Here is a 24,087-nt window from a genome sequence, read left to right as displayed (position 1 = left end):
GCAATGAATTAGCAATCACACTGGACAATTTTTTTTAGTACTCGGGGATCTAATATATTTGAGACTGGTGATTTGAATTGGGGAAAGGAAGTGTTCTCAAATCATTCATCTACTTATTGGTTTCTAGGCCCCAAGCTATTTTTATTTAATCCCCTCCAATACAAAGATCATTCTCCTTCATGGGGGGAGGGGGAATCCAATAATCCAATAAGACACTAAATATTTATTATTAAATCACAGTTCCACTTAAGCATAATTCCAGTGAAAATCTAATTATCACTTGAACAAATGAAAGAAAATCTCTCAGAATAAGCATATTCCAGATAGCTAACAGATTTTCCAAAACAACTGATTTCAAATTATGTACAAGTAGATTTTCCATAGCAAATTTTAAATCCTAAATAATTCTTCACTATTATTTCTTACTCCTGGGCCACTTCCATCAACCACACCCAAAAAAGTGAACAAGTATTAAAAAAAAAGACTGGTTCTCCCTCTCTCATCCAGGTTGGAAGTGTACAGTCTCTTCATGGTCTGATTAACTCAGTTAAAATTTGTTTCCAATGTATATTCATGCCTCCTTAGGCAACTCTGTAGGACACTCTACCATCACCATCACCAAGCTCACCTTATTAATGTCCAACTCAATGCAGATAACTGTATAAAACTCCCAACTCAAAAGATCAAAAGATTCACTAATGATAGCTTCCTTGGTAGCAGGGGCTAGAGGTTGGCCACCATATCCAGGCTCAACAGGCTTTTATTGAGGACAGAAAGAATAAAAACAGTCCATGCCCTAAAGGGGTTTCCATTCAACCTGTAAATAACTAGATATTAAAAAAAAAAAAACATGGATGGAAGGTAATTTCCAAGAGCAAGGAAACAACAGCTTATGTAACCAGGAAAAATCTTCTGCAGAAGGTGATATTTGTGCTCAATCTTCAAAGAATTCAAGAAACCTATGAGCCAGAGGAAAGGAGAGAATGCATTCCCTGCAAAGAGAATAGACATTAAAAGCCATAGAGATGGGAATTGGCTGGTCAATAGGCCAATGTTAGATCACAGGATGAACAGAGAGGAGCAAAGCAACAGGGGACTAGAAAGGGAGGAAGAAACCAAGATATGAAAAGCTTGAAATGTCAAACAGGAGATTTCATATTTGCACCTACAATAGGGAGCCCCTGAACTTTTTTGAGGGGGGTATGGAAGGGTGGTGACACAGTCAGATCTATACTTTAGAAAACTTGCTTGGAAAGATGACAGAGTAGCAAAAAAGACTGTCAAGCTCTCTCCCACAATTCCTCCACAAACATCCAAAAAAAAAAAAAATTCCAAAATTAGTAGAGGAAAAGAAAGCTGTGGTTCTAGTTTCCCCGAGAAAAGCTTTTGATCAAATATCTTATGCTATTCTTCCAGAGAAGTGGAGAAAAAATGGAGTAGACAATAATTAAATGATTTTTTAAAAATTACCTTTGACAGTCAAATGTTAATTTAAAGAATGCAAACTAATTTTTAAATTTATATATATATATATATATATATATATATATATATATATAATGTAGTATAAATACCATTGCTATCTAATACATATCAAAATCAAGAACTTATTCTGCTTGAATAAGCTCAAGTGTAATGGAAGAAATCACAACTTTAATTTGGAGAATAACTTCTAATTCTCTTTGTCACATATGAAAGAACAAAACAAACTACTGCCAGCAGTCATTCAGCTTTAGGCTTCTCCTACAAAACCCCACTACGAAGTGCTCCATATCTTCAGCATACATTATATATTTTACTGTATAATTTGTATATTCCATGGGAACACTCAGAAATGTAGGGTGACTTTGTAGAATCAGAATCTATAAAAGGTTAATAATAATAAAATGAGTTATAGAATTTGATAAAATAAAAGGTAATCTTTTATTCAAATAAGAATCAAATTTAGAAAAATAATTCATAATAACGATAAGTTTTGGAACTATACCTGGTTATCTTTGTATCTACTGAGATCTGCTATGCAGTATTCTTTGAATAATTTATCATAGTATTTCTTTGCAAGCCTCTTCTCCCTGAAGTCAGAAATATGTAAATATTACAATTTTAGAAATCCAACCACAGTTACTACTTGAAAGCAAGATCAAATAAAATAAGAAAAACAGAAAATTTTGAAAGAGGTATTTGGAAGTATATTACAATTTTATTGAGAAATCCAATAAATTATTTCTTAAAGCTGCAAGGCAAATATATGAGAGTTTAAATAAAATTCCCAAGAATCAGAAGACTCAAGAAACACTCTACTATCCTAGCAATGTCCTAATCTTTGCTTAGGAGAAATCCCAAGAAGTAGTTGGGACTGTTGGCTAGTTACTAGAGCAGTTCAATAGCAATTATACCACGAATAAAATAACATCATTTTAAAGTGTTCATCACCATTTAAATAGATAATATTAAATAATCTCATTCAATAGTCCAATTCAATCAGCTTTTGGGGGGGGTGTATTTTTCTATGAACTCATCCTGGCATGGCTATGTGGATACAGTTCTTAAAATTATATTCCACAGCTGTGATAATAAAGATAATTTGTAAATAAAAAGGTTAACTGCTGGTAACTACACTAAAAAGTTTTCAGGTTAATGCTATCTTTTCCACACTATCTGGCATAGAACCTTGAGATTAATAGTCCTTTTTGGAGAAAAAAATGGCTCTATCTGAAGTATTCTTGCTTATCCACAATTCTACTGAAATGAACTGACATCTTGTCCATGTTAGAATTTAAAACCAGTTCTTAAATTTTCTCAACAAAATGGCATCTTGGGTCTTCTTGTATCAAAAGGAAATGACTTTTCTCTTTAGCAAAAAACAAAGAATATCTGTACTATGGTTACTATTAAAGAAGACAATAGTTATCTGACAGTGACCAAAGATCTGCCATATGTTCATCCAAGGCATGCTCTATTGAGTTTAGTTATCAGAAAGCAGAGCACCTGTACCTCAGTAATAAGAAATGACATTTATTAGCACTTCAAAGATTTGAAAAGTGCTTTACATATATGGAATGGAGGACTGGTGAGCAGGTCCAGTGTCCCATACATGACAGAGATGGGAGGCTATTTCAGAAGGGAATCAGACAGCATATAGGGGAAACTCCTTGATTTGGAGTATGTACAAGCACTTTGCAACTAGTTCTATTCGCTAATTATACAGTGAAAGAGTTTTTTGATTGTCAATGGAGCCAGATGGAGGATAGGAGGTCAGGAGTGAGGATGGGGAGAGGTGTCAAAAGATATTTAATAAGTCAAAGCAAAGTTCTTGATACATTCCTGGCTGTTGTTCTGAAGAAAGAGACAATGCTGTACCATCCTGGACAGTAATAGGTTTGGGGCTTTCTCCATCAAAAAATAACCTGTGATATGGGATAAAGATCCTCAGAGCTTCTAAAGGCTATGTACTGTATTTCCCCATGTATAAGATGCATCTTAATTGGGGGGGGGGGGGGCTGAAATTTGAAAAAAATGTATTAGAACTCAAATTTTATTCATCATGAAATTCAAGAACCTTTTGCTCATAGTTTTCAGGCATCTTTTGGGCAAGTCTGGGGCGTGGATGCATGCTTGGTCCATTCCCTTTCATGAACCTGAATCACCAATTGTATCCTCCTTTGAAATCAGGAACTTCTTTTTCATCAACAATTCTTCTTGTTTCTTGCTAAACCATCTTTGTGGACACAGGAATTCCACTTGCCCTTTGTTCTTTAATTCATCTCTTCAATTCCTTCTCTAAATCAGGCCACTTGGCTGACTTGACTCTCATGGCCTTCTTCTATTGGGGTGTTTTCAATAGGGTTTATTCTTCCCATAGCCAGTCTCAGATGTATTCTCAGTTGGAGGAGAACCAGACTTACATTCAGCAGCATGATTTCCATTCACTTTCGCAAACTGAATCACTTTTAACTTGAATTCAACACTGTACAAAAATCTTTTCTGAAATATTTCTGGGCAGAACATGGCAAAATGTAACCTAATATACCGGTAACAAATGCGAAACAATGAATGCAAAGAAAACAAGTGCAAAAACACAGGAAATGTAAGTAAAAACATCTATAACCACTGTTAAGAAGATTCCAGTTTTTAGTCCCAAATTTTTCAAAATAGGGTACATCTTATCATGGGGAAATATGTTATATATCATCCTTGTAACCACATTATTTCAATCATTTCCTTGCTCAAAGTAATCCTATATTCTCAATATTTAAGAGGCTCAATGAAACATTGGTCCACTTGTATAACAATTTGTTTCTTATAATTCATTATGTTTGTCCCTCATGACCAGGCCCTTCATTCCATCAGGGAGGAAATTAAGAGAAGTAAGGAAAATTGCCCAAAGTCATATAACTAATTAGTAATAGGACTAGAATACAGTTTTTATAAAGAAAATTGTTGAAGAGTTTGAATTATTTCTTTTTATTTTCCTCCCTACTTTTCCAAATCTGAAAACCATCCATCAAAGCAGCTCAATACAATGTATCCCTATATAATAAAAATTACCAAGTCATGTCCACTTCATCTTCTTCATTCCATAGAAATCTATGGTTTTCTCTTATAACATCCAAGTCTGTCTTGTCATTTTTCCTATAAAAGATGTTTTATAAATTATTTAATTTATATATAATTTCAAATAAAATTGCATGCCCAGATTCACCAGCATTTAGGGTGAATTTATACCAAAGGGGACATTAAGCAGATATTACAATCACAATTATGCAAGGTCAACTGTAGAAATTTCTTGGTGTAATGCTACTTGTCCATAGAAAGAAAAAGAGGGTCCAAGAGTTATTCCTGGAAGAGAAGTTATGATACTATACAAATTTCTATGCTTATACAGAATAATTTGTAACAAATTGTTCTGTATAAGCATAAGGATCTTTTTGCTACAAACTTAACATCCATGATAACTTAGAGATCAACAAAGAGATAAAGCATTTATTAAACACTTACTATATGTTAAGCTCAGTGGGGAAACAGCTAGAAGTGGCCTGGAGGCTTACATCTCTGAAAAACAAGGCAGAGCCCAAATTTCTGGTATGAAGAACTTGGAAAATGAAGAAGCCCATGATAAGGGGAAAAAAGCAGGGAAATGGCCAGGAGGCCCTAGATACCAGCAAGTCGAGACAGAGTTGGAGGTTCCAGGTAATTACCAGAATTACACCATCCTCAAGGCAATGAAGCCAAGAAATGTTATACCTCTAATTTACAAAACCTTCAGTGTGGACAAATAAACTATGCACTTCTAATTTCCATGAAATTGTCATTACAATACTTACCCTGAACGTCTGAAATCTTCTTTTTTACCACCATAATATAAAATATAATCATTCACCAATTTCATATGTCGTTCATACTGAATAAAAAAATTAAGGAATTTTTACCTTTAAGAGCTATTCTTAATTCATTAAAGAATGATACACTGCTTCATAACGCTAGGCATTTTAGTAACCAAATATAAAATATAGAATTTTTCATTTCTAAAAACTTAAGGAGAATTCATTTTTTCTGCCTAGAAAAATAAGGATAAGCTTACCTGGAATAATTCAAGATTGGAAAGAATAAGCTACAGCTTTTAAAACTGAATGGTACATTTAAGGTTTCTGATCAACATAATGGAACCAATTCCAGAGGACTTTGTGATAAAATATGCTATCCACCTCCAGATAGATAAGAGGTTAGACTCAGAATGACACATTTTTTTAGACATGGCTAATGTGGGAATTTGGCTATATTTATAGCAGGTTTTGTTTTTCTTGCTTTCTCAATTGGTGGGGAAGGGGAAATAATTGGGAGGAAAAGGATTCAGAAACCAAAAATAAAATAAAATTGAAAAAACAATCATGCTACTAAGTTTGCAAAATAAAAATCTACCTACATATGATAGATAAAAGCAAAATTGCCTTCAGAATAGAATGTGATTAGAATTGCTTTTTTTAAAAAAAATTTAAAGATACATAAAAAGCTTATAAATCAATGACAGAATACTCATTAAAAATTTTAAAATATGATCACAACCTTTAACTTAGAATCACAGAATTTTATGTTTAGAAGGGAACTCAGAAGGAATCTAGTCCAATTTGCCTGAAACATGAATCCTTCTACATACATCCCTAGCAGTGGTCATTCATTCAGTTTTATAAATGAAAATACTTCTTGCATGAAGACTTTTTAAATAAAATTCATAAATCACAGTTAATCACATTCCAATTGTAATATAAGGCAGCTGGAAAATCAATGAAGATTTTTAATAGATGAGTCATTTCTCAAGGCATTTATAGTCATGCATTCATTCATGAGCTTCCCTGTCCCCCCATCTCTGGGAAGGGGAGACAGACTCAGGGGAAGTAGTAATAGGGAGAAGAGGGAAAACAAAACATATAAAAATTGGCTTCATCCCACCCAACTATAGCAATAGTTGCCCTGATTTACATCACAGGAATTTCAACAGGGTTCTTTTCAATCTCCCACCATTTTCAATAGTGACATGGATTAACCAGTAGTCGGGAAAAACTGAAAATGTGGGCCAGTCCCATGTAGAAGCTGAACTGGGGCCATGTTGCTTCAAGTATGAGATATGTAGAGAAAAGGAAGCTTTAAAACTTCATTTTAGAGGTTGAAAGTCACAGAAAGCCTAGGAACAAACCCAAAATGACCTAACTAAAGTCTTCAAGTATAAGTTCTACAGCAGTCTTAAATGTAAAAGGTTATGAATGGAAGGTCATTACCAGACCAGCAAAATGAGGTAAGAAAAGCAAGAAAAACTTATTCAAGCTAGTGAATTTCTTAAATCTTCTCCCTAAGGCTTCGGAAAAGTTTTATTCTTTTGTCACTGTCTTAATTTTAGATGTTAACAAAATACAAAATATTACCCATTAGAATAAATGAACTTCTCTGTATATATTCAATAATGAAGAATATACCTCTAAGTATATAGAAAAGATTTCACTGAAATTTTTTAAAAATTAAGATTTTTCAATGTTCCACCATTATTAAAGGTCTGAAAAAACATTAAAAGGATACAGCATTCATAGCTATTAGATGAAACCGCCTATTTCTTGCTTCTTCCCTGTTAAAAGGAATTTTAAGAATATTCATATTTTTAAAATTTTTATACATCCAAATTCCCTAGGTTTACATGAACATTACATAAACCATGAAAAAAAATTATAAAATAAAAAATTCACAATAAAATATCTTACCGATCCAGTTCCTCTGCTGCAACATGTCTATGAGCAACTTTTGAATATTTTTCTTTCTGAAATGGCTTTGTGAGCAATGAGTCTTCATTGATTGTCCTAGTTCATTAAGTGGGGGAAAAGAAGAATAAATGTTTCTAGTTAAAACAGTTTTTCTGGCGTTTTATATTTTCCATTTGGGAAAATTTTTAGGACATTCAACATAAAATTCCAAATAAGGAGCTCAATGTTTGGTCTAAAAATGAAACCACCGACCTTAAAGTAACAAATTACTATGTCTATAACTTGAATTTTCATACTTCAAAAATGGGAAAAAAAACACTTATTTACCAATTCCTTACTTCATGGGGGTTTATGAATATAAATACAGATCTTTAGAGGGCTCTTCCAGCTCTCTAATTCTATCACACTAGGATGATTAGTTTTCTTTGGGCATTTTTAATTCCTTTGTGGAGAAGCATTACATAAGGGCAAAATTATTTAACTGGTCATCAAAATAAATTACACATTTGATCCATAAGCTTCAGTCTAGGATTCAATTATCCCAATAATATATTAGAAAGACAATGTGCTGCTATACTTTCCCTTTCAGTTCTGCTTCTGAACCTCCAGACTTTACCATCATGCCTCAATTGCCTTCTCATCCTGGACGTTTCATTCCTCTCCTGGCTCTGCTTTTTGCTCTCCAAATTATGCTACTCCTCTTCTCCCCCCCCCAACTCCCTTTTATGAGTGTCTTCCCACATTAGACTATAAGTACCTTGAGGACAGGGGTTGTCTTTTTACTTCTATTTGTAACCTCTGGGCTGAGCACAGAAGAAACACTTAATAAATAAGTTCTGACTTTAGCCTAGGACTCAGTTCTCTCAGTCATATATTAAAAAGGTAGCATGCTATCTAGGAGAAGAATACTGAACTTCAAGTCATAAGATCTTGGTTGGAGTTCTGGCTCTCTGTGACCTTGAGTAAATCATTTAACCTTTCTATGACTCAGTTTTCTCATTTATAGATTGGAAAAATAATGAAAAATATCTAACTCACAAGGCTGTTGTAAACAAAGTATTCCATATACTTCAAAGCATTAGATAAATGTCAGTCTAGTGTCCATATTTGATATAAGCAGTGAGGTAGGAGATAGAGACTAGAGCTATGATTGGTCCAGAGATCTCCTATATGAGGAATCACCCTCTACCAATGAAGATCATTATATTATATAATCTTAGAGAATGACTCAGAGCACAGAGAGGTTAAATGAATTCAAATCAGGTCTTTCTGTTTTTGAGGTTGGCTCTTTAGCAGCTAGGATACCTTGCTTCATTAGCAATGCTTGTAATAATAATTTGGATTTTAGGAACAGAGACTTTTTTCTCCTTTGAAAATTACTTCTAATTAAACAGATCTGTGATCCCTCTGATCCCTCCAGATATGCAGAATGTAAACCATCTATGCTCACTTATCTGGACTGACTCTTTTTTTTAATCTTTTTTTTAGGGTTGTTTTTTGTTGCAAGGCAATGGGGTTAAGTGGCTTGCCCAAGCCACACAGCTAGGTAATTATTAAGTGTCTGAAGCTGGATTTGAACTCCTGACTCCAAGGCTGGTGCTCTATCCACTTCACAACCTAGCATTAAAAGTTTCCCTTACTTTCTCCTGTCACTACAAGGGTACCTGTGTAACATTCTGACTGTCTATGTAATCCCTCATTCTTGCTGGTGATCAACCTATCTTCTTTTCTTTTTCTGTCCTTTTTTCTCTTTAAATATGATTTTTTTTTTACTGGAGTCAATAAAGCTTCCTATGAAAACAGAAAACTATTCTTTTGAATAGTTTTAAATTTATTGCACATTTAAAAAAGATTATTTTATTGATAATGGTTGCTGTAGATTACATATGCAGGTATGAGGAAGACAAAGTTTTATAGGTAACGTTTAACTGAACTTATGAAGACTATTCTATTTGCTATTTAAAGAGTATATTAGATTACTCTTCTTGCCTCCAATTTTATCATTAATCTTTACTAAAACAAAGAAATGTCCTACATCCAAATGCCAATCATCAAGAAAGTTTTTATACTGTTGGTAAATCAGAGTATTACACATTTTTAATCTCAGTCTTTAGACATTCTTTTGAAACATTTTGCCCTCCTTGGATGGCCACACCATATTTCATTTGCCAAATAATTGCTCTTGGCTATTATATCATACATCGGAGAGCTGGCTGTGCTAAACTTTGAGACAATGTTAATAGATTGGCTATATTCTAAGAATTTATCATTGATAAATTTGTCTTGTGATTTATATCTAGTATAGAGAAGATGCAAATGAAGCTGAATGAGAATTGAAAAGCAGGAGTGGACCTAATAGACATAGAGAGTAAGTTCTTAGATCTTCACTCTGGAAGCTCAATGTTAACAATGACACAATATATCAACAACCAAAAGGACATGCTGATCGCCTGGATTCAGTTTTATACTTTTCTTATATCACTGTATCATTAAGGAATATGATATTAAATACAAGAAATGATTAGCTCTTTTCAGCTTTATAGTGTTAATAGAAATCTTTAATATTATACAATTATTCCTTAAGCAAAACTGAAAGACCATTATTTTCAAGTATGCTCTAGTGAAGATTCTTGTTTGAGTAAGGATTGGTTAAACTAAAAGGCTTCTAAGAATCCTTATAATTAGAAGATTCTATGATTCATTAGCTCACAACACTATGATAGCTTTTGCAAAATGGTCCAATATCATTAGTATGTCTAAACATAATGTTTAAAAAAACAATCAGTAGCCCACAAGGTGTCGCTAGTAAAATTTTTTAAAGCAAATCTACAACAAGGTACAGAAAGAAATGCACATTAACCTCTTCAATGTAGCTAATGCAATAGACTATACATTCCAATACTTCTTTTGGAAAATTCTTCACAACTTACAATGTAATCTTTTGAATAATCTCAAAAGTGGTCAATCATGTTGAATCAGATGGAAGATCAAAGTAGGTGATACTATTTTTTTCATTGAAATTGTTAAACACAAAGCCTAATGTGCAAAACCCTAAACAGTAAAAAAGCTATCACTGAGGCATAATTAATTTCACTTTTGTTATGAAGAATTTCTCAAAAGACTTCAGAATTTCTACTTAATTAGTTCGGGTGACTGTTTGGCCTTGTAAGATAAATCAGATCACTTGTTTTATGAAGTCTTTCCTGCTATCCCAACCATTTGTTGCTTTTAAATCCTTTGAACCCCATGAAATAAAACACTTTACCTCCCTGATGACACACAACACTTTTTAATCTTTTATTAAAACTAAGAATTCTTGAAGTCCTAGATAATAAGACTAATGACTCTGGAAATATATATGAGGTTGCTGTGTTTCATTTCGTTTTGTTTTTTCACTTTAGCTGACTGAAAGAAGAAGATTCAGAAGAAACAGGAAGAACTGAAAAAGTGAAAAACAGACTAAAAAGATGGAATCCAAGAATAGAATTTTCATTCTAAATCATGGTCTAAAATAATTCAGTTTTCTTGAAGTCGTATGAATCCAAAAAAGCAAGCTTTAAACTAAAAGGGGGGCATGGAAAACAGTCCACAGAGGTCTGAAAAGCCTAATTCTGGGAACAGCAGGTGCAGCACAGGAAGAGGAATCAAGAAAGGAGTACCAGAATAGAATTCTGGATCTGATTCTTACTAAAAAGAATTGACTGCTGGACTGGAAATGCTGTGAATTGGCTACTCAGTTATAGAGCCTGTGCTAAGAGAGGGGAGTCCATAATCTGATATATACTCTAAATTTGGGGAAAGTAGATTTTAATGGTATAAAAGGATGGTATACTCTATGAACTTACCATCTCCTGCTCTGGGAACAGTAAAAACAAACAGACAAACAAACAAACAAATCACTGCTATCATTGTTAAAAAAAAAAAAGTCAAAATTGACTACCCTTTGTCCCTATGTCCAATTTTCATGATTCCAAAGATCAACCCTCTTTTACCTGCCTTCTCTGGGTATCTCTTCCTGATATGTTATTTTTCCCTATTAGAATGTAAATTCTATGGGGGCAGGAACTGCTTCACTTTTGTATATTTTTCCTTAGCACCAAGCAGGCATTACAAATATTTTTCCACTAATTCACTTAATAACTTTTTAAAATAATAATTTATTATTAATAATATGTAAAATACATAAGTAAATATAATGATAAAATTACTATTAATTTCATTTAATAACAGATAATGCGCTATGACAGTCTTAAAAAAAAATAAACTCCTGAACTATTGGGTTGCATTAGAGTTAGGGAAAGTTTCCAGTAATATTGGTTCAGATTGGGGCATCACATATTAGGAAGGTGAGTGTTCAGAGAAAAGTGACTAGAAAATGAAAGCCTCAAGTTCATGCCATATTAGGATCCACTGAAGGATCTAGGGAAGTTGAGCATGGAGAATGAAGACTCAAGGGGCACAGGAGTGCTATTTTCAAGAACCTGAAAAACTGTCGCGTAGAAGAGGGATTAGACTTACTCTTCTGGCCCCAGATGGCCAGTGGGTGGAAGTTATGAGGCAAATTTAGACTCAGTATGAAGAAACCCTAACATTCTAAGCTCTTCAAAAGTGAAATGCTCCCCCCCCAGTTAGAGGTCTTCAAGCAAAGGTTAGGTAACCACGTTAGGTGTGTTTTAATCCTGTTTCTTTTTCAGATATGGGTTGGTCTAGGACAGTGAGGTTCCTAAAACTTCTGTAATTTGTAATCCTAGGACTATCAGAAGAAAAGATCAGCTATTCATAGAAGACAATATTCAAGAAGAGGGCCAACAATAAAATCCATGACATCAGATGTCTAAATACAAATGCACAAAGTGTTGGGTAATAAATAGGGTCAATGAGATCTTAATACAAGGAGGAAAATCTGACCTCATATGCACTTGATGGGATGGGTCTCAGGACTTAAATATGACTTTACAAGGATATGAGTTATTTAGCCAGAGGAGAGAAATGAGGTAGAGACAATTTAGATAACAAACAAGAGTAAAATAAAAAGTGTCATTGTTGCAAGGATATACTATGAATATTATGTGAACAGAAGGCAAAATTAGATGAAAAGTTTGGAAAACATCACAAAATTGGCATAGAAACATGATTTTGTAGTGGTATATGGCTTAAATTATTCAAACACCTGCTGGAACTCTCTCCCTACCAAAAAGCAGAGGGGCTGAAAATTTTGACCTACCTCATTGATAATTTTATCCTTCAATATAAGGAAGAACTATTAACCTAAATCTGTTTATGATAAATTAGGAAGAACTTATTGATGATGTAAAAAGACATATGAAACCTCAAAGGCAAATAAAGTAGTTCCTTCTAGCAAGGAGGTCATAATCAGATTCAGAATAGAAACAAGTTTTACTACTTTCTTATACCTTACCAGAAATGGCAAGAGATCAAATAGCATTCTATAAATGAATCAGTTGAAGAAACTATTTTTTAGCTAGAAAAGAGAAGACTTAAGGAAAACAAGAAAGCTGTCTATGATTATCTAAAGAACTATGACAAGAAAAAGGGAGGACATTTGCTTTGCTTGGTCCAGAATCAAAACAAGGAGTAGTGGTAGACATATAAATGGCAGATAGGCCTGATGTAAGGAAGAACTTTCTGATAATTAGAGATGTCCAAAAGCAGAATGGGTTAGAGATTTTCAAGCAAAAGCAGACAGCCTACTTGGTAGGGATGTTTATAAGAGAATCTTGTTGAGTTTAGACTAAATGACTAAGGTCCCTTCTAAACTAGATTGGAATTCTATGCCTATGCTTCATTTCTTCCCTTTCTTATTCTTCCATATTACCTAACACAGCACCTTACACAAAATAATTGACCAATATGTCAATTAAATTCAATTCAACAAATATTTTAGTGTGTATTTTATGCCATACATTGTAATAATATTTCAAAAATTACAGTATTTCAGAAAAGAAACATCAATACAGTTTTGCTGTACTAGATAACAATCCCAAATGGAAGACGGTGAAATCATGAAAATATTTTTCTATAGTACAAAGCTCTGTGGTTTAAAAAAAAAGCATTCATATGTGCAATTAAGCAACACAAATATTAATGACAGGTTAACATCTTACTTCAATTGTTGAGGTTAGTAATGAAAATGCAATCCACATAGTACATAAAGTATAACATTCTCAAGTTGATTTTATAACTTGTCCAGTAAAGTCCAAGATCAGCAAAAGACAAGTGATATAATATGTTTGCAGCAGCAAGCCATCTGTGGACAGCACCAGGCAAGACTGTTCTCATGTTAAAAAAAAATATTAGCAATCAGTACATTGGAAACACTCAAATCACAATACACATTTGTTAAATGCTACTATCCACTCAGCACTGAGAACACAAAGACAATAAACCAGCCCCTGACCTCAGGGAGCTAACATTCTATCTGAGGAAACATACTAAACACATAGAGATAATTGTAAATGTAGAAAGGGGGAGGGGAAGTAAGAGAAAGCTTCAAGTACAAGGTGGAACTTGAGTTGAGCTTTGAAGGAAGCTATAGATTCTGACAGGTAGAAGGGGTGAGAGATGGAGGCAAGAGATAGAATGTCTTAATAAAATGGTCAGTTTGACTGGACTTTAGATTATGGGAAGAGGAGTGATGTAGAAGCTGGAAAGGTTGGCTGGAAGAGGGAATACATGGTTATACTTCTATAACCTGTGCTACAACCTTTATAAATATTTAAAAATACAAACCAATGAAATACATCATTTCATCCTCACAACACCTCTAGGATACAATTATCCTCATTTTACAGTTGAGAAAAACTGAGGCAAAAGTGACATGATATGCTCAGAATCATCTAGTTAATCTGAGGCTAAATTTGAACTCAGGACTCCCAGACTCCAAGTTCAGTGCTGGCTGCCCAAATGACTGGAACTAACTGTGAAGGACATTAAATGTCAAAGGAGTTTGTATTTTATCTGAAGAAATAGAAAACAAATACAGCTTATTGAGTAGATGCACGGAAGATGGAATGGTCAGGGGAAAGATCAGAGGCCACTAAGGGCTAATGTCAAAGTCCAGAGAAGAAGTCAGGCTGGTGGGTACTATAAAAGTGGAGAGAAAAAGATGGATTCAAGAAAAGTTGGAACAGAAGTGACAAGATTTAACAACCAACTGCAAATGTGGAGTGAGGGGATGACTCTACAGTGACTGAGGTGGTTAGAAAGGGGAGAGGGGGAAAAACATAGAGTTCTGTTCTGGACATGCTGAATTTGAAATGATCTAGTTCTAAATGCCTTGGGTGACAAAGAACTAGAACTCAAGAAAGATTAGGAGTAGATGCATAGATGTGGGAATTATCTGCAAAGATAGAACTTAAATCCCATGAAAATTGATGAAGTCACTGAGAGAGTGTGTATGTCAAAAGAAAGCCCATGTCAGAACCTTGGGGGGGGTCTCCATAGTTAGAGGACTAGATTTGAATAATGATCTAACAAAGACTAAGAAAGAATGATCAGTTAGGAGAAGAAAGATCAGTATCACAAAAACCCCAAAAGGTTAAGTGGATTCAGGAAAGAGGAGTCAGCATATAAGAAAATTCAGGAATGTTAAAGGTTGAGAAAGGACCACCAAATTTGAAAATATGGGATCACTGGTTATTTCGGGAAGAATAGCTTCAGTTACAAATTGAGGTTGGAAGTCATGTTACAAGGGGCTGAAAAGTAAATGAAAGGAGAAAAGAGAAAAGGGAATGGAGATAACAGAAGTCAACAATTTCCTCTCGGTCTCTGACTATGAAAAAGTAGAGATATAAAGAATGATAGCTTGGGAAATGGAAGGGTTTAGTGGGAGTTATCAGAATAAAAGAGACTTAGGTATGTTTGGAGGCAAGAGAATAAGAACCTAAAAAAGGGAGAATGAATATTAGAAACAAAGTGAATTGACATTACATAGCATGACTTCCTTTAGCAACATTCAGCAACAAGAAAAAGTGCAGATAACGGAGGGAGTAAATCAGGATTGGCTTTGGATAAAACAAAAAACATTAAGACAAGGGGAAAAGGTATTTGAGAGTAAAGCTAAGTTTGTTGACTCTAGGATCAAGATAGAGAAGAGAAGAAAGTGAATGGAGAGAATAAAGAATCGAATGAGGCATAAAAAGAGATGGAATGATAGGAGGTTATAGTTGAATGAAGAAAATTAAAAATTCTCAATCATAAACTGGCATGTGTTAAGAACAATTTTAATAAAATGGATGGACTAGTTACCTATGAAAATCTTGCCAGAAGTAAATTTTGTGCTAAGAAATTCTTATTAGCTATGAAAACGTTGATGAGGAGAGGTTATATCCCTAAAAATATCACTAAGAACACAATTTTCTAAAGTATGATTCATAATAGTAACTCACTTTTAATATATCATTTTAAACACTTGACCCCATGAGGTAGGTAGTAAAGATATAAAATGCCATGTAAATGTGTGCACTATTATCTCCATTTAACAGACCAGAAAACTGATCTTTAAGGAAACTGACATACTCATGGTCACACAGCAAAGAAGTGTGAGAGCCACAACTCTCTTCAGGACCTCCAAGTCCAAAGTTAGTGCCCTTTCTACTACACCACGATACAATCTGAGAAACTATAACTTAAGATAAAGTCAGAAATCTGATAACATCAAAAACTGGTTTAGTAAATAATGTTTATAGTGTATCTCTAGCACAATCAAAAAAAAAAAAAAGCTAAACTCCAAGATTTTAGAGCCAGGTATGTCCAAACTGCAGCCACAGCAGCCCTCGGGCCTCACTGCTGTGCTCTCTGGTGGTATGGATTATATAGTACTCATAAATGGGTACTGAATTCTGTATGCCACCCTAGACTGGTTTTTGTTGGGTGGGCAACATGACTCAGAAGAGCTGGAGGTGGATACATCTAGACAATAAATACTTGTAAGTTAAATAGAAAATTTCTGATCTGGAAAAATGCAATTCACTAAGCTACCACAGTTTGACAGAAATTCTTCAAGAAGAACACCAAACTCTCTCTGTCCTAATTCTATTGTGCACATATGACAAATGCTGTAACAAATATATTTTTTCCTCACACATTAATCACCTGATAATCTAAATGAGTCTCTTCTGAGTTTGGTTAATGTGAATCTGGGCCTAAAAGCTTGATCACCCCTTGAGGAATTTATAAAGTCAAATTTCCAAATCTATAAAGCTAAGGGACCCTGGAACAAGGTGATCTTGCCAAGGTTCAGCCACCTAAAAGGCCCAGTTGAATTAATCAGCTAGACTCTCTCTAACCATCTTAATTACAATCAAAGACTCAGTCCATTCATCCAAGTTATCATTTGAACTTGACCTGATAGTCTTGGTTTTCATTTTGCAGCAAAGTATTAGGAAAGGAAATGGATCAGGCAAATTCTCAGAGTTAAAATCTTAAGCAAAGCATGTTTCATAAATGAATAATATATGCAACAGATGGACCTAACAGCTTTGATCTTTTTTCCTTCTGTTTTCTGAAAAACATACACTGCCAACAAATTCATCCTATAGCACCAACATCATTTTTTTAATTTTTCAAAACAGTTCTCAGCATTTGAGTCAAAGCTTTACAGTTCACTGAAAAGAAATGTTATTCACTAGAAATACAAACATCTGTAGAGGTATGCAAATATTCTGCACAAAATTTAAGATAAAAATTAGGTACCTTTTTCTTTTTTTAGATTCTCCACAGTTTTCATCATCACTAAAATCAGAGTCATAGCTTCCATGGTCATGGATCTGAAAAGAAATAGAGAAATTGATTGCTTGTAACCTTATCACAAGAAATTGATTGCAAAGTATTTGATGATGTGAACTAACATTTGAAATAGTATCTAAAATTATATAAAATTTAGCTTGAGACAATTTTTATATTATAAGTTTTATAATTAGCAAAGTGCAATTAAGTGGCACAGAGGCTAGAGGTGCTGGTCCTGGAGTCAAGAGATGATTTCAAACCTATCCTTAAACAATTACTAGCTGTGTGACCTGGGCTTGTCACTTAACCTTTGACAACCCTAGTTTCCCAATCTGGCACCTACATTCCAAGGTTTCTGTGAAAATACAATAATATTTGTAAAATTCTTTGTAAACCTTAAAGCACTTTACAAATGTTAACTATTATCATTATTTGGAGAAGGAAATGGCAAATCATTCCAGTGTCTATGCCAAGAAAACCCCAAATGGGGTCACAAAGAATTGGATATGACTGAAAAAAGTCTGCACAACAAATTATTATTATTATTATTATGTGGAATAATTACAACAAAGTTATTGGGTAAATTATAGGGATCATAATCCTTTCTTTATGATCATACTGTCTATACTAAAACCTTTTTTCACAAAATAGGATATTACTCATGTTGGGTATACAGCATATTACCAATGACAAACTGCACTGGTGAAACAATTGCATTTAAAAAAGTATGACTGGAAAATTCAACTTAATAGAGGGATGGTTTTGGAGTCAAGAAGATCAGAGTTCAAATCCATTCTCAGATATTTACTAGATTGTGTGACCTTGCTCAAATCCTTAACTTCTCTCAACTTCAGTTTCCTTATCTCTAAAATGGAGATAATCCTTTCTCCCAGGGTAGTTGTGAGGTTCAAATGAAATCATGAACATAAAGCATTTTCAAATGAAATCATAAACATAAAGCATTTTGTAAACATTGAAGCACTATATAAATGTTAGCTATTATTATTATTATTATTATTATTACTACTACTACTACTACTACTACACAGCCAGGTCAATTGTTAACAGATATGTAACATAATCCAGGGCTACTTATGCAATATAAAAAAGATCTAGACAGCCAAATGAACTTGAGGAAGACTTCCTGTGGTTTTACGAACAGAGGAAAAGGCAGGAACAGCTTGCGGCTTGTACCATTGGAAAGAGATCCACTAAAGTGATCAACTTAAAAAATATAAGCATTATTGTCAGATTCACTAGACTAGAAATGGAAGGTTCTCAAGCTATCATCTAATACAACTCAGTATTTTCTGGGTCTGCCCCCTTTGGTAGTCTGGTGAAACTTACTGACTTCTCAGAAGAATGATTCATAAAACACAAGATTACCAAAAAAAGTTATGCTTAAATAAAGAAGTATTTTTTCCATCCAAGTTTATGGACCCTCCCTGTAATCTATCGCCAGGCTAAAAACAGCCAATGTACTCTAACATCTCATTTTATAGATGAGGGAAAAGAGGCCTAGAGAAAGAGAAGTGAATTGCCCCAAATCAAATAGGCATTAAGTAGCAAGGTGGGGAATCAAATCTCTGACTTCAGATTAGTGTTCTTTAATTATACCACACTGATTCAGCTAGTTTTTATTCATTCATTTATTCAGCCAGAATTTTTTAAGTGACTACTACAAACCAGGTTATTATAATAGACACTGAGTATGCAAAGAGGACAAACAAAACACATGCAACTAAATCAACATGAAGTAATTTCCAGAGGAAATTAGATGTCATGAATTACTACAAGAATTAGATGTTGCAAACTACTACACAGGATCCAGTAGTAGTAGTAGTAGTAGTAGTAGTAGTAGTAGTAGTAGTAGTAGTAGTACTAGTAGTAGTAGTAGTAGTAGTAGTAGTAGTAGTAGTAGTAGTAGTTTGCAACATCTAATTCGTGGTTTTTAGATGAGGAAACTGAGGCCTAGAGAATTAAGGTGATTTGCTGACATTCACACCAAACAACTTAAAATAACTTTATAAGCTAATATTTATATCCAAGGATGCTTCGTTATAAATTATTCTAATCTCCAGAGGGGATTTCCATGAACTGTCTCTGTAATCCTTTTCCTACAACCTTCATTGTCAGTAAGTTTCTGAATATTTAAAAATTGTACAATCAGTGAAATAGTTATCTTCCAATGCAATAATTTCTATATTATCCAATATGGGTAAGAAAAAGTACTACTTAATCCTTTACCCACTTAAAAAAAAAATTTAAATCTTGTTTTATGTGACTTTTTTGCCTTATCTGAATATAATGGGTTATAATCGTTTCATCAAAATTCACTGTCATCACGCTCTCTAAGATCTCTGCCAGCTCTAACAGGCTACAAATCTGTGAATCTCCATGCATAGAGGTTGGATATGTGAGTGAATGAGTACAAATGCAAGGACTGCTTTTTTTTTCTCACATATACACACACACAGATATATACACACGAGAGATTATTATTTAGTAATTTGCTTCTTTTTCTTTTTTTTTTAGGTTTTTTTTGGCTTGTCCAAGGCCACACAGCTAGGTAATTATTAAGTGTCTGAAGCTGGATTTGAACTCAGGTCCTCCTGACTCCAGGGCCGGTGCTCTATCCACTGCGTCACCCAGCTTCTTTTTCTACAAGATTATATAACCTCTGGCGTAAAGGCCTAGGAGAGACATTTAACAAATGTTTGCTGACTGATTCTAATATTAAACATTAAGCAAATCACTGCACATTATTATTGAAGTATTATTCAAAATAAAGCAGCTTTCAACCAGGCATTTCATTGCACTGCTGTTTCTTAAAACACTCTAAGAAATGCTCTTTTACTATTCAGTTTTCAGTGATGTGACATCTCAAATTCAAAGGACAATTACTGAGCAACCTAAACGTCAGGTCCTCAGCCTCATGCCCTAAACCGTCTGACATCACGATGTAAGAGACAATCCAACCTGGTGGAAAAGGGCAAACTGGGGTCAAGAAGTGATTTTTTTTAACATTTCAAGGAACACGTAGGAAGTGACCCTTTCCCACAGTGGAGGTCTCCGTGATACAACCTCATCTTCTCCGTTCGGCCGCTTGGGGTCTCGCGCACTTTGCTCCCAAGCACCGGGCGGGCCGTCTGGGCCTCTGCGCCCGGCGGCTCGGGCCTGCTGCCCGGGGTCCCCACGCTGCGTCCCCTCCCCCGGCCTCTAAAGACCCGGCGTGAGCCCGCCCGCTTGGGGCCGCCTGGGGCTGGGGCCTGGGGTCTCCCCAGCGCGCACGCGCTTACGTCACGGCCTCCCAGCGCGCACGCGCTCCTCCGTTCACACCCACAGGGACAATTCCCCCGGACCGCCACCCCCGAGGCCGGGGGAAGCTCCCGGGAAGCCGGACTCTCGGGGGTCTCAGGGGGGCGGACGGCCGAAGTCAGGGCCCCGCAGCCCGGCCCCGGAGCCGCAGCCTCGGCTCCCTCCCCTCCCCCGGCCCCGCCCCCGACGCCGCCGCCACGCACCGCCCGGGACAGCCGCTGCTGGGCCGGCTCCATGGCCTGCGGCCGCGCAGCCTCACGGGAAGCGCCCCGCCAGCCTCGCTCTCCGCCGGACCCCGGATCTCTCCGCTCCGCCGCTGGTGCCACCGGGGAAAAGCGCCGGTCCGGCCGCGTCCCGCCGCCTCAAGGGTCCGGGCGGAAACCAGCGCGCCGGAAGAGACGGGCCGCAGCGCCGCGGCAGCTCCCGGGCCTGGCGGAGCGCTGTGACGCACAGCAGCCGAGCCACCAAACAGGGGCCCCGCTTCCCTCCCCTCCCCCTCCATCATCGGCAACTTGTTCCAGCATCCACTGCAATGATGGGCACGGCGGCTCGTTTGCAAATGCTTCATCAATAAAAGACATTTGTAGGAAGAGTCGTAAAGCTCTTCCTACTGCGCCTGTGCGTAGATGCTTACTAAAATGCACCCCACATGCCTTCCACCACATTCTGCCCTTGTCTTTAGGGGTGTGATTCGCCTTTCCCAGCAGCACCGGTCAGCCTTCTGATTTACCTGCAATCTTCTTCTGGCTCGTATTTACAAGTGCTTTGCAATCACCCTACAAAGCAGGCAATAATATCCCTAGTTTACTGATAGGAAAACTAAGGTAAGCAGGTTAAGTGACTTTCTTAGGGTCCTACAGTTTGAAAGTGCCTGAAACTAAGGGGCGGCTAGGTGGCACCGTGGATGGAGCACCGGCCCTGGATCCGGCCTCAGGCACTTAATAATGACCTAGCTGTGTGGCCTTGGGCAAGCCACTTCACCCCATTGCCTTGGGAAAAACCTTTTAAAAAAAGGCTGCATAAGAATGCCTATTGTCGAATCTGTAGATGACAAAGCTTGGAGGAATTGTGGATGTCGGGAATGACAGAATTAGGTTCTAAAAAGATCTAGAGATTTTAGAACAATGGACCAAATCTAATTTGATTAAATGTAATAGGGTCCTTATGAGGAAATTACACTAAAGTCTTCAGGGTGAGGAAGTAATCCGGGTTCTCCAAAGCTCTGCCAATGAAGTGTAGGCTCTGACAGGAGGGAGGGTACAGTTGTCATCCGAGGACAGACACTGTCTCTCATCTTGTTTAATTTTCACTGACTATCCCCAATGTCTGGAATTCTTTCCACAAAAAAAAAAAAATCCCAGATGTCAAAATGTTATTTAATCACCAGGTTTTGTTTTTCCCTTGTAACAATACAGCTACACAACCTCCAGGGCAGTGGCACATGTAGTTACTTGAAAAAACCTTTGTTGACTGACTATAAAGTGAATTAAATGTTAAATGAATCATTGCAAAATTGATTATTTCGTCAAAGGACAAAGCAGTATTTGAACAGATTTTTTATTTGCTTCCCTGGCTTTCTTCAAATCTCAGCTAAAATCCTACCATCTACAAGATCTTCCTAGTTAGCCATAATGCTAATGCCTTCCCTCTAAGACTATCTCTAATTTATCCAATCTCCCCCCCCCAAAGAAAACCTCAATAAGAAGTCCAATGGCATTTTTTTTCAATATTCATTCCCTCAATCTCTTTGCTGCCTTTAATATTGTTGATGATTCTCTTCTCCTTCATAATCTCTTCTCTAGATTTTCAGGACAACACTCTCCTCTGCCACTCTTCCTACCTACCTAATATCTTCATCTCATTTGATGGATGCTGTTCCAGACTATGCCTTCTAACCATGAATGTCCCACAGGTTTTGTCCTCTACCTTTTCTTCCCTCTCTAGACTACATCACTTGGTGATCTCATCAATTTCCATTGATTAAATTATCATCTCTAAGCTGATAATTCACAAATCTACTTTCCAATCAAGTCAGTGTTGACTTCCAGTCTTGAATCTCAACTGCCTTTCAGACATCTTGAAGTTGATGTCCCGTAGTCACCTTAAATTCTCTGTGTCCAAAACTGAACTTGTTAATTTTCCCCCTAAATATTATCTTCCCCTTCCCCCCAAACAAACTTTCCCTATTACTTGTTGACAAATGAAATCCAAACTCAGAAAGGAATGGGAAAGAAAATAGAGTTTGATACACCGATTAAAAGCATTTATTGTCTGAAAAAAGGCTAGTAGAGGGAAGATTCAAGAGAGCAGAGAAGGAGAAATAATTCCTCAACTGCCCAAAGGGGAGTGGAAAAAAGAGGAAATAATATAGTTTCTGCAGACTTTTATGCAGGGAATAGGGTTTAAGGCAGAAAAGATCTGTAGAGATTACCCTTGAGTTAATCAAGGCTGGCTCTGTGGTTTCTGTGGCTTCTGTGGTTGCTACAGGCAACTCCAACATCAGTTAGTGCTTAGCCTCAGAAATCCTTCTAATGGAATGGTGGTTTAACTCTGTTGTCTTGCTCCCCTGTGAAGAAAGACAATTTTGACCTATAGTAAAGTCGTTAGAGTCCATGCCAGCATCCTAAAGGCTTACATGTGTCATTCTCAATTCCTTATTCTCACCTGCTGTACCCAAGCTGTTGCCAAGGCCTGACAAGTTCACCTTTGCAGTATCTCTCTAATAAGCCCCCTCCTTTCCTTTGACTCCCCTCTAGAACAGACTTTCATCACTTTTCGTGGTGGGACAGCCTATGTAAGTATCTTCCCACTCCAACCCATCCTTCATTCAGCCACCAAAGTGATTTTCTCAAAGGGAAGATCTGATGATGTCACCTCCCTACTCAAATTCCAGTGGTTCCCATCCATTCTAGGATCAAACACAAAATATTCTGTTTGGATTTGAAGTCCTTTATAATCTTTTCAGTCTTTTTATAGTTTACTCTCAAAAACACTCTGATCCGGTGATAGTGGCTTTCTGGCTGTTCCACAAGGTACTCCCATCTCTCAGTTCTGGACATTTTCTCTGGCTGTCCCCTATGTCTAGAACCGTTTCCCTTCTCAACACCACCTACTGGCCTCCCTGGCTTCCTTTGAGTTCCAACTAAAATCCCACCTTTCACAGGAAGCCTTCCCTAATCCCTCTTAATTTAGTGCTTTCCCTATGTTAATTATTTTCTATTTATGTATAGCTTTATTTCCGTATATTTACTTTTGGTATACATATATATAGAAATCAAGCTATAAATAGGGCAGGAATTGCCTTTTGCTTCTTTTTGCACACTAACCATGCTTAAAATATTTTTTCCTTTATTTTCATTCATATGCACATGAATATTTTTAAGTTACAAAATTTCCTTCCACCCCCCTCCCCTCAGTAGCAAACAGTCAGGTTAGCATTGTACATACATTTTTTGGTAAACATGTTTACAGATTAGTTATTTTCACTATGAGGAATAAGGATTAAGGGAAAGGGATACATGAGAAACAATTTTTATAAAATGTTCATCAGAATCTGAAGGGGTGTGTGTGTGTGTGTGTGTGTGTTTTGTTTCTTCTGGATGGGGATATCATTGTCCATAGCCAGTCTAATATGGTTGTCCTAGCTCTCTGAACTGCTGAGAAGAGTTACTTCCATCAAGGCTGTTCATCTTTCAATGTTGTTGTTAATGTGTACATTGTTTTCTTGGTTCTACTCCCCTCACTCAGCATCAGATTCCATAAGTCATTCCATGCT

General features: G+C 36.3%; 1 protein-coding gene across 1 annotated transcript in view; it reads right to left on the bottom strand.

The window, feature by feature from the left end:
• Window positions 1-20,629, bottom strand: part of LOC141521133 (protein FRA10AC1) — a 58,872-nt gene extending 38,243 nt beyond the window's left edge. The window contains exons 1-7 of the mRNA XM_074233342.1: window positions 20,516-20,629; window positions 16,962-17,035; window positions 7,248-7,343; window positions 7,069-7,114; window positions 5,325-5,401; window positions 4,549-4,632; window positions 1,988-2,072 (exon numbers count right to left, since the gene is read on the bottom strand). Coding sequence (XP_074089443.1) covers window positions 1,988-2,072; window positions 4,549-4,632; window positions 5,325-5,401; window positions 7,069-7,114; window positions 7,248-7,343; window positions 16,962-17,035; window positions 20,516-20,548 — 495 coding nt within the window. The 5' untranslated portion in view covers window positions 20,549-20,629. The remainder of the gene's footprint in view (window positions 1-1,987; window positions 2,073-4,548; window positions 4,633-5,324; window positions 5,402-7,068; window positions 7,115-7,247; window positions 7,344-16,961; window positions 17,036-20,515) is intronic.
• Between the last annotated feature and the right edge of the window lie 3,458 nt (window positions 20,630-24,087).

The sequence above is a fragment of the Macrotis lagotis genome, chromosome 4, assembly GCF_037893015.1.
Source record: "Macrotis lagotis isolate mMagLag1 chromosome 4, bilby.v1.9.chrom.fasta, whole genome shotgun sequence".
Lineage (NCBI taxonomy): Eukaryota > Metazoa > Chordata > Mammalia > Peramelemorphia > Peramelidae > Macrotis > Macrotis lagotis.
The sequence above is the reverse complement of the archived record's forward strand: the minus strand, read 5'-3'. Positions and strand labels throughout refer to the sequence as shown.